This window comes from Quercus suber, unplaced genomic scaffold, assembly GCF_002906115.3.
Source record: "Quercus suber isolate HL8 unplaced genomic scaffold, Cork oak 2.0 scaffold_189, whole genome shotgun sequence".
NCBI classification, from domain to species: Eukaryota; Viridiplantae; Streptophyta; class Magnoliopsida; order Fagales; family Fagaceae; genus Quercus; species Quercus suber.
In genome coordinates this window covers 834059-844475 of record NW_027069647.1, presented here as the reverse complement: position 1 = coordinate 844475, position 10417 = coordinate 834059, and the positions used below count along the sequence as shown (strand labels likewise).

The 10417-nt window shown below is 37.7% G+C and overlaps 3 protein-coding genes across 9 annotated transcripts; all 3 read right to left on the bottom strand.

Annotated features, from left to right (window-relative positions):
• Positions 1 to 1460: 1460 nt before the first annotated feature.
• On the bottom strand, positions 1461 to 5489 carry LOC136069782 (transcription initiation factor TFIID subunit 4-like). Of its 7 annotated transcripts, none has more exons than XM_065778717.1 (10): positions 5375 to 5489; positions 4428 to 4516; positions 3800 to 3964; positions 3458 to 3585; positions 3328 to 3343; positions 3074 to 3209; positions 2884 to 2982; positions 2743 to 2799; positions 2521 to 2662; positions 1461 to 1879 (listed from the first exon to the last, which is right to left on the bottom strand). In XM_065778717.1, the coding sequence occupies exons 2-6, from the start codon at positions 4491 to 4493 to the stop codon at positions 3132 to 3134; spliced, it is 453 nt and encodes a 150-aa protein (XP_065634789.1). In that variant the 5' UTR covers positions 4494 to 4516; positions 5375 to 5489; the 3' UTR covers positions 1461 to 1879; positions 2521 to 2662; positions 2743 to 2799; positions 2884 to 2982; positions 3074 to 3131. The 7 variants fall into 7 exon arrangements, with proteins under 7 accessions (XP_065634789.1, XP_065634790.1, XP_065634787.1 ...); XM_065778718.1 differs by having other exon boundaries at positions 2884 to 2939; XM_065778715.1 differs by having other exon boundaries at positions 2884 to 3209.
• Positions 5158 to 7921, bottom strand: LOC111984671 (E3 ubiquitin-protein ligase RGLG2-like; the record flags this gene model as incomplete). Its single annotated transcript, XM_065778737.1, has 8 exons — positions 5158 to 5587; positions 5674 to 5730; positions 5902 to 6079; positions 6194 to 6321; positions 6437 to 6542; positions 6620 to 6699; positions 7576 to 7673; positions 7756 to 7921. Coding segments are annotated over 8 exons (894 nt in total), but the record flags the coding sequence as incomplete, so codon positions are not given.
• Positions 7922 to 8235: 314 nt separating this feature from the next.
• LOC136061176 (leucine-rich repeat extensin-like protein 5) lies at positions 8236 to 10160 on the bottom strand. Its single transcript, XM_065778736.1, has 4 exons — positions 10131 to 10160; positions 9640 to 10038; positions 8446 to 9363; positions 8236 to 8352 (listed from the first exon to the last, which is right to left on the bottom strand). The coding sequence occupies exons 1-4, from the start codon at positions 10158 to 10160 to the stop codon at positions 8260 to 8262; spliced, it is 1440 nt and encodes a 479-aa protein (XP_065634808.1). The 3' UTR covers positions 8236 to 8259.
• Positions 10161 to 10417: the final 257 nt, after the last annotated feature.

Sequence of the window (10417 nt, the reverse complement as noted above, 5' to 3'; positions counted from 1 at the left end):
AGCAATAGCTTAAAAAAAGCCCATTTGTACAAAAGAAAAAAAAATTGTGACATTTAAAGTATTATATAAAGAGAAAGAAGATCTCGAGTTTTTAAAACTCGAGAGCAAAACTCAAGTTTTATAAACTCGAGTTCTCCTGGGATTTTTTCTTTTTTTTTTTTACTTGGCAAATCCCTGTTCAGGCAGAAGGGTTGCCCTGTTTTTACTTTGTTTTTCCCAGTGGAACTCGAGTTTTATAAACTCGAGTTCCACTGGGAAATTTTTTCATTTTTACTTGGGCAAATCCCCTGTTCAGGCAGAAGGGTTGCCCTGTTTGCTCTGTTTTTTCCCAGTGGAACTCAAGTTTTATAAACTCGAGTTCCACTGGAAAATTTTTTTCTTTTTTTACTTGGGCAAATCCCTGTTTAGGTAGAAGGGTTGCCCTGTTTTGCTCTGTTTTTCCCAGTGGAACTTGAGTTTATAAAACTTGAGTTCTTCTGGGAAATTCTTTTTTTTTTTTATTTTGGGCAAATCCTGTTCCAAGGCAGATTGGTTGCCTGTTTTGTTCTGTTTTTCCCAGATGAAACTCAGTGTATGAAACTCGAATTCCACAAGAATTTTTTTTTCCTACACATGCAGGCAATCAAGAACTGAAATGTGTAATGCACCTGCTGAGAACATAGATATAAGAAGCTGAGAATGTAATCTAACACTCATTGAAAGGCAGAGAAGTTGAGAATGTAAATGCACATAAATTACATCAAAAGGCGTTCTCGCTAGGCATCAAGCTATAGAAACTGTTACGCTCTATTCATAAGTATAGTTTTACAATGCAAATGCATTTGCATCACAACAAAAGTTTATTCTCAATACATCAACATTCTAAACATGCGCAACCATGCTTAATTTGCAATCTAACCATACTACTCAAATCACAATCTTCATAGAGGTACATTGGATAGAGATTATAAGTACATTCAACAAAAACCAAAAAAATTAAATATGCCAATATAACATAGTCACTTTCCTGAGTTTTTTTTTTTTTTTTTTTTTTGTTGCTTATTACTATTTTATAAGAAAATTACCCATAATTTCCTTTTTAATATAAAAACTGTTTGCCATCATTTTTTCCAAATCAAAATCATATTGTTATAACTGAAGTTGAGATATGAGCTTTTTCAAGTCGAGCTTAAGTTCAAGCTCAATGTCAAGCTTTTGAACTCGATACAATACAAGAACATATTAAGTCCAAGTCAAAATCAAAATCATTTTTTTTTAACAGTTTTCATTCATCAAAAATTCCTCTTCAAAAAGTTTCTGCTTTGACATCATCTAGTAGGCCTTATTTAACAATAAGATAGCAGTCTAGGGAGTTTGCATAAGTTAAGAGCAAAATGAAAAATCGTGCAATTGTGGGAAACAATACATTATATGCCCTGAGGAGAATAATAATATAATGAGAGAAATTACAGAGAAAAGCGTGAGGGGAAGAGGATTTGAAGAACTTCCATTTATGGAAAATGAACACTATGGTAAGTCCTTACTCCTTACAGGAATTCCTCTATAGCTTTGGGCCCATTACATACATTTTAACCTTTCTCAATACAAATATGAACATATTGGCAGTTCAATTCAATTCTAGGCACTACAAGTAACTTTCCAGTGCTACCCGTGAACAAGGCAAAGCAAATTATGGTTAAATTTCCTGTGTAGATGAAAATATCAGGAGAAGGCTGCTTTGCATAAGGATTGAGGGCTTCAAAGCAGAAAAATTCCCTTTTACAGCAAAATCTTTTATAACAACTGGAAAAACAAACTAGTTGATCCATCGCCAAATGATCTAAGATCCGCAGGTTTGACCAAAGCCCTGCATAATGGGCACGTTCGCTCCATCTCAAACCTGAAAAAACAAAAAAAAATAAATAAATAAAGGACTATCAGCAATCCAAAGGAGCAAAATGAAATCAACAGAGCACCCCCCAGGGTAGAGTACAGAACATTTACAGCCACAATAGAACTTTATGACACAAGCATAAACCTTCTAACAATTAAGTCTAACAGACTCAAGTTTTATTTTTGAGAGGGGGGGAGGATGATAAATGTTAACCCAAATTCAGAAGAAAAAATGCCAATGGTTATCTTCTATGGGCTTTAGTTTCAAGGTTGAATCCCCTCAACTTTCAGTTAACACATTCAACTTACAAGCAGAAAAGACAAGTATACAATAATACAAATAGCATGCAAGACCCATACATATGGGTGTTTGGCCAACTATTAACTCTAACGTGAACAGCACAGGCAAATTGAAAGTGCTAAGGCACACCAAATCTAAATTTGAGACAAGTCTAGACCATACATCTGGCTCCCACGAACATTTCAAGTTGTGTAACACCAAAATTAAAATTCCACTAACAGTGCAAAGTACCTAAATGGCAGAAACAAACTATTAACTCTAAATCTCTAATGGGCACAAAGAACAAAGAACTTAAGGGATACTTTAAGAATTCAGTTCATCGTCTCATAAAGTGCAGGGGCACTCACATCATTCAGTCTCCGCAGCTTCTCTGCTTCAGCCTGTTTTTTTTTTCCATTCCTCCCTAGCTTTCCTATTCATTGTCATGATTTGTTGTTGAACATCTGAGGTGACAACAGTTCGGTGTCTTGGTTTCTCAATATCAACCCACTACAATGACCCACAAAAATTCAGAACCATTTAATCACCGATAATTCAAGTGAGAATAAAAAAAGAGGAAAAAACCTGACCTGTTTTGACAGTCTGATTAGATTACTTATTAGTCCACGCATACTTTCTTCCACGCACTGAAGGTTTAGTTGCATTGCTTAAGAAAACATGTAACTTGTAAGCTTTAATAAAGAAAAAGGACCAAATATCTAGCATCTCACCAGTGACAAGCATCGCTCCCCATCGTTGGTTATACACTTCAAACCACTTTTGGCCACTACCAGACAGACAAACATAAGCATGCACCATATATCGAGGCTCTATTATTTTTGTTGACATACAGTTAAGCACAAAGTGAATAGAAGTACAATTAGAACGCTTTCATAAAGAGGTATCGACTAATGTATTAACTGATCTTAGCTAGCTTTTTTTGGAGAGGAGCTTTCTGCAAAATCAGCCTTTCTTCTTCTTATTGCACAACTCTTCGAGATGCTTGTGAAGCTCGACTGTCCTCATTGGGCCCAGAAAGTAGCTGTTCTTCCTCTTCCTATTTAAGAGCAGAATGACAGGAGAGTTTTGAGCTTGTCTACTTTAAGTGTGAATTGTTTAACTTAATTAGCTTATACTTTGCAATAGGCAGAACTAAAAATGGAAGAATAACATACCCTAAGATTAACTCCACTGACAGCATAGAGAAAGAGTTTGACACAATGTTAGTACGGAAAATTATCAAAATCACATTGAAACCATTGATAATCATCCTCAACTTGTAGTACAACAGAAAAAGTTATACACCTTGGCAGAGGTGGTGATGAACCATGCGCTTCGAGTGGTTTCTTATGGCCAATCGAAGGCTTTTTGGGAGATGTCCTGGCATTAATACCAGCAGAAGAGGCTGTAGATGGGATTTGAGTGCTTAACTGCTATATTGCAGAGGCAAGAAGCAAGTTAGCCATCATCAACTATGAACAAATGATTACATGACACATACATTTACTTTGCATAATTATATTTTTGGGGTAGAAGATAACAGCCATGTGGAAATTAGAACTCTTGCCAGAGAGTCAATCCTTTCTGCTGAGAGAAACATTGGAACAGACAAGGAATATACAAAATGTATATTGAAAATTATAATACCTTCTCAACAATGGATGTGAGCTTGAAAGTTAGATACAACCCTGTCATTAAGGATGAAAAGAGGCTTCCATATTCTTTGTTCAACAAGAAACGATACCAAACTGGGGTTGGCAGTAAGGCACGGTACAGCAGCAGCAAATACTCAACCAAAGTAAGCATTTGACCCTGGAAAAATTTGAACTTTCATAATCAGAAATTAATGGAAAATAAAAGGCATACATATGTGAATAATCTTAATCTAATGCACCGTTTAGTCCATGAAAAGAATGAGGACAGCAAACATAAAAAAGGAGACAAGGGGAAAAAAAGACACTTTCAGCAGTGTCCTCTTTTTGTTTTTTTGATGGGGTAATGTTACACACGCACTCAGCGGATCTTAAACCTAGCACTTGCAAAAACGCCAATTGGCTTCTTTTTGAAGTAGCCAGTATCCAAACCAACGTCCCTTCTTTGACAATGTGAGACTTTATCGATTGAGCTCACTAGATCCCACAATTTCGGCAGTCTCCTCTTGTTTCTATCATTCTTTTCAAGGACTACACAGCAAGTTTTTTCCCTTTTTTATTTTTATTTTTATAACTAGGAAAAACAATTAATATTCTAAATGCTAAAATTTATATCAACTCACCTGCCTACGATAATTTTGGCCTCTGCTGTTCTTGTAATACATCAACAGAAAACACTTGCATATCATTGTTGCCTGCCGAACCAATGTATCTGAAAGGAAAGCAAACAGCCTAATTTCAAGAATGTTGGAAGAAAAATCTCACCGTGGATACATGTTCATGAACCATCTCATAAAAAATAATTTTTAGCACACTGAAGAAACTGAGAATTGATAAAAATTGTGACGAGTTGGAACAGGCAGCACATAATGTAATGGGCTACAGAAGATATTTTCAAATTTAAAAAAGAAAAGAAAAAAAGAAAGACCCTTTAATTGTGCATGCATGCAGAATAATGATGCTTCAAAAATTTGGAGATTCTTACAAAAGTGATCTAGCATATTGATGCTTACAAAAAAATGATCTAGAATATTGTGCATGCTAGTACAACATTAACATTGCTATACGCTCCATATAGCATTGCAATTTCCCTCCTTCCAAAGATACTCTACGCATTCACTGTGGCTCATCCACTTAGCTAATCGCTAGTCAACCAAACAACAATAAATGGTCACTTAATAATGTGACCCTTTATAAGAACCACTATCTACACGTTTATTGCTTTGTTTTGCTTGGCTGCAAAATCATGTTTATAAAATGACATTGGAAAAACTCTAATGCATTACAGAAACTGAATGCTTACTGAGCTCTTACTGACTGAGAAAGAAAATTACTTTTATACAGTTAACTAAATTTGGGACAAAGTGATGAAAAAATTTACTACAATGACAACGAGACTAAACTCAAACCATGGTAGAGCACCTAAGAGCAGCAATTTTGATTAACCATATAACCAAGTCCTATAAATGTTTGAAATAAACCTTAGGAATTAAAAGGACACAAGATATTCTTATGAATTAATAAGAACACAAAATATACAAGGCACAAGATCTGATGAATAACCCCTTGCCTCTAATTTTACGAGATCTGACATTGCATCCGATTAAATCCAGCACCAACTCTCAACCAGCAAAGAGACCGGAAAAGTCTGGAAGCTAAAGTTGAGGCCAACCTTAAAATTTGCCAGTAGAACAGCTCCCAGTTAATAGAGCCTTATTCTGGTCTGGATGGAGCTCCGGCAAATGGGGCATAACTCAAGATCTTCTCCGCAGTCACAACATGTCTGAAAATTTGTAAAATCTAAGTCACATATGCATTCTTTCATCTAGGCTTAAAGAAAAGATTTGAGAAAATTGCCAACTGCATTACCTGATGTCCGTAACCAAAGGCCATGTCTTTTGGATTGATAAGGCAAATGGGACAAACCTGTCAGGACCACCCAAAAAAAAAGAGTTCAAAATTCCTCAAATTGACTTGAGACCACATGGATACAACAGTCTACTTTTAGTGACATTGCCATCACTATTTTAAGACTGCCATCATGACATGATTATCAAAGGCACATAGTCAATTCCTTAAGTAGGAAGAATTCATTACGTGATTATCAGAAGCATAACTTGGAGGAGCTGAGACACCAACAATTTCCTGTACACCAGAAGAACGTGCACTTGAATGAAAACTGCTTGACTGTGAAGGCTTTCTGGTGTTGAAGGGAGCTGTACCATACATGGGTGGGGGAAGAGGAACCCTGTCTATAGTGTTCCCCCTACTGGCACTGATTGAACAATGGGGAAAAAAAATAAAAAATAAAAGAATAAATGGCAAATGAATTGTTATATGCTGGTACAGCAGAACCATCAAGTACAATAGAAAATTCATTTATTGTTACCCCAATATATTAAGCTCTAGTGTTGCTTTATACTGGGATGGTATTTCCATCAGTGCAGCTAGAGCAAATTCTGCTTCTTTTCTGGAACGATCCATATTCTTTGACATTATTTCTGTAAAATTCACAAACTGCAAAAGCCAAAAGAACACTCTAGTTCTCAATCAAACATTGACCAATAATAAGTCAAAAGATACAAGCTCCAAAATAGAGCAGAATGATATCCAAATAGCTATGGAAACTTGCCTGGAAGTTATCAAAGGCACGAGCAGGGATGTTATCATCAAATTCTCTCATCATGTCCCATGGCCCATCTCCAACACCAACTAAAACAATTGACAAAGGGTACTCACTGCAAATTGCAAGAATATTAAAAAAGTTTTTTGAGCAAGAGTATTTAAATACAAAAAAGAGAATTATAAGAAATACCTGGCTTTCACAATTGCATCAACAGTTTTCTTTTCTTGTGGGCTTAGATCACCACGCTCGGTATCAACACTTCTTGTCACCTGCAAGAACCCACTGTTTTAAGGTATATGGTATAAACAATCTGAAATAACAAACACCAAACACAGACAAGCTCACCAATGTAGCATGCCTAACTGCAATTAAACTTTCCCAGTTGCATGTATTGCTATACTAATATAGACAATAGGTGTTAAACTGGAACTTGGCTATAATCTTAAAACTTGTTAGGTCCAGCTTCCTCTAAGAAAAAGCCAGCAACCCATGAGATGTTACTACCTGCACCTGGACAGAAATATCCTATGAAGCTTCACTGTTCCGTGGGATTGGCTTTGTGCCTTTCCTGAGCTTCGCTCTAAGATTCTGCTTCAATTGTTAATCCTTTCATTGATGAGGAAAATCTGACAGGCTACTAATATTATTTGATATTTGTAGCCATATGTATGGCAGGGAAATCTATTTGATAAGCCCTTCACACAAATAACTCCAAATTCTTGGTGACCTAGGAACTCTGCCATTTATACTCTATACTAATGTGTTTTCTCCCGAGTATAAATAATTATAGTAATTATTTCAGTTGCTCTTGTTATCAACAATACCAGAGAATTATAACAATCTTCTTAAATAAACTATGCATATTCCAAGTTTCCTTGGAAAGAAGGTCACTAGATATACAGGGTCAAACAAGTGTCATTAATGGCTAAATTCAAAATGATGAATTTTAGGTTTCTATTGGAATTAAACGAAAACTTCATAATTTCTTGAAATCTAGCACTTTCATCATTTAACACTAAATTATTTCTTTTTCCTCTGATATTTGGTACTAGAAATTACAGAATAATATCAGTTTTTAAAGTACGTTCATCTTGATCAGGAGTCTCCTATAAATTGTTACAAAGAAAAGAGCAGAGACAAGGTACCTGTCCATCGGCAATTATCAATAACACATGATACTGGCCACCACTTTGCTCAACAATAGTGATGGCCATTTCAATGACAAGAGCAAATGATGTTGGCCCTGTTGCAGGAAGGGGAGACAAAAATACCATAAGTAAAGACCAATAAAAAAACGAAGGTGAAAAGAATAGTCAGATTCAAACCCGCAAGTCGTAGAACAGGGACCAATTCCCTATATCGTGCCAATACTTCTTCAAATCCATCACAAAATCTCTCGTCTGGATAGAAACTGAAAAGAACCTCATCAATGAATAGAACTCCAGGGACAAGCTCTGCTACACCTTCATCAATGTACCAGTTAACAACCTGTCAATAAAAAAATTTAAAAAAAAAAGTTACCTCCAAAGTTAGACAAAAACATAACTTCGGGAACAAACATACACCATCTCATCTTTAATGCATCATAGTGGGATAAAGACAAAGTATAGAATGATTTTTTTATGTATTATTGGTAAAAAGAAGATAGTTAATAAAACTACAAAAAAGATAAATTTTCAAAACTCAAAAACTTGCAATATTTCTCAAAAACCAATTGAATTCAACATACAAAAACTATGACATTTGAGAATTTACTATGACATATATCTCACATGCACCATCCATAACACAAAGTAATTTGCTGCATGCATCTTTAACAAACCTCTTTTTCAATGTTCACCAATTTTGCGTTTTTTAACCCTCGTGTAATGTTTGGGCGGGGGAGGAGGCTGCGGGGCATCAGCCTTAGGCACATCATCGTGCTGCAAAGACATTAGGTGCATACAATCAATAATGATAAGAATAAATAGCATATTGCAAAATAGGCGTAAACATCGTAATTAATGTTATCGTACCATAGAGCTGCCTTTGTGTCCTATTTTGTGTCCACCTGTCCCACAAGTGGGTGCTCTTCTAGCACGTTGCGGTCTACCTCGTGGGGGTGACGGCTGATGAGGGGGATGCTCGTCCGGTTCATCAATATCTGGCTGTAGCGGGTCAATCCCTACCGGAGGTCCTAGAGGGTCGGATGAGGATGAGGTAGGTGGGTAATGATGATCTATGTACAGGCCAGGAGTGGGGATCATTGTCCTGGGTTCAGTACTGGGTGGGTCCATGGGTAAAGTGAGTGCACTGGAGCTGGTGGGTGGGTATAAGGGTGTCTCAGGGTGCATAGGAGGGGTGAAGGGACTGGGCTGCGAAGGTGGGGTGGGTGAAGGGACCTCAGCCTGAGGAGATACATCTACCATGGGTGGAGGGACCTCGGACTGAGGAGATGCAACTGGGATGGGTGGAGGGACCTCAGGCTGGGGAGATGCATGCGGGATGAGAGCAGGTATCTCAGGACTACTTACAACCCGAGGGGTTGTTGCACACCGACCACGGCCCCTAGCTGCACTTGTGCTTGGGCTTGCTGTAGCAGGCCGACCACGGCCCCTAGCTGCAGTTGGGCTTGGGCTTGTTGTAACAGGCTGACCACGGCCCCTAGCTGTGCTTGTGTTTAGGCTTGCTGTAGTAAGCCGACCACGACCCCTAGCTACGCTTGTGCTTGGGCTTGCAGTATCACGCCGACCACGGGTCGGTGTAGTTACGGGTGCTGCACTTGTGCTTGGGGCTGCAGTAGTTGCTGATTCAGTCTCAGTACAGTTGTTTGCCTGCCCAGTGGCTGTAGGATCACCACCAAGCCCAGCCACATTATATAGGATACGCCGGACATGGTTGTGTTCTTGGCTGCCTACAGGAAGCCAATTCAACAACGCTAAATGACTTTCAATCTGAAACAGAGAAAGAACCAGTACAATCAAAATTTTCCACATTTATGTAACAATTATAGAATGCATAATATAGTACTTATTAATCTACTTAAATACTCATCTAAACTAAGAAGTGAAAGTTTTATTATGATACTATATGCAACAAAAACTCTTTTTAATTGGATGTCAGTAAGATCAAACCAAATTTGTTGAAAGAAGAAATCAATTGATTCTACGTTCGTACATGTACTAAAGAAAAAACAAAGCAAGCAATAAAATATAATTAGAACACATTACCAACTGATGTAATCTAGCGTTGTTGCGGTAGATATACTTTCGAGTGACCGGACAGTACCATTCATAATAGTCATGATCGCGGGCCATCTCACCAGTCTGAGGAGGTGCACGGCAAACTCGTTGTTCTCTGCTATTCCATGAAATGATATATGGTTCATGCTCCTGCCTCCAATTCTTTTCCACCTTCCCATGCAAGTCTATTCTATGTAGCCTTTCATCGTATACAACATGGTCAGGCCGCTCTTGCGCCAACCCAAACCGTCGAAGGACACGGTCTGGGTGGTGTGTCTCCACTATGCAAAAACACACAAGCGGCACCCTTGTTGTCCAAGTACCCCTCCCTGCAACGTAGAAGTCAGGAAGGTGGACAAAGTGTGCCTCATATGGCTGCCACACAATCTACAATAGAAACAAAAAAACAATTATCATATCATCTTAAAATGTGAAACAAGGGAGAATACATAGATACAAGGAAAAACAAAAATTAAAACGGCAGATATGTTAAAGTATGAAGCAATCATATTCTTAAGGAAAATTAACATAATCGAACAGAACTTTTGAATATTATTACCTGGTTCGGTTGCATTGTAACTAATTGCTCACGATAGTAGACCAAGGCCATCCCGGATGGCCTACTCTTCGAGCCTAGCACCCGCACCCACCTACAGTTACGAGCGAATAACATAAGATAAGTAGCTACTTAGTTACTAAGAAGAGTACATTGCATAACACACTAAATATCAAAAAAATACTTACTTAAAGGCAAGTGGAGCATACG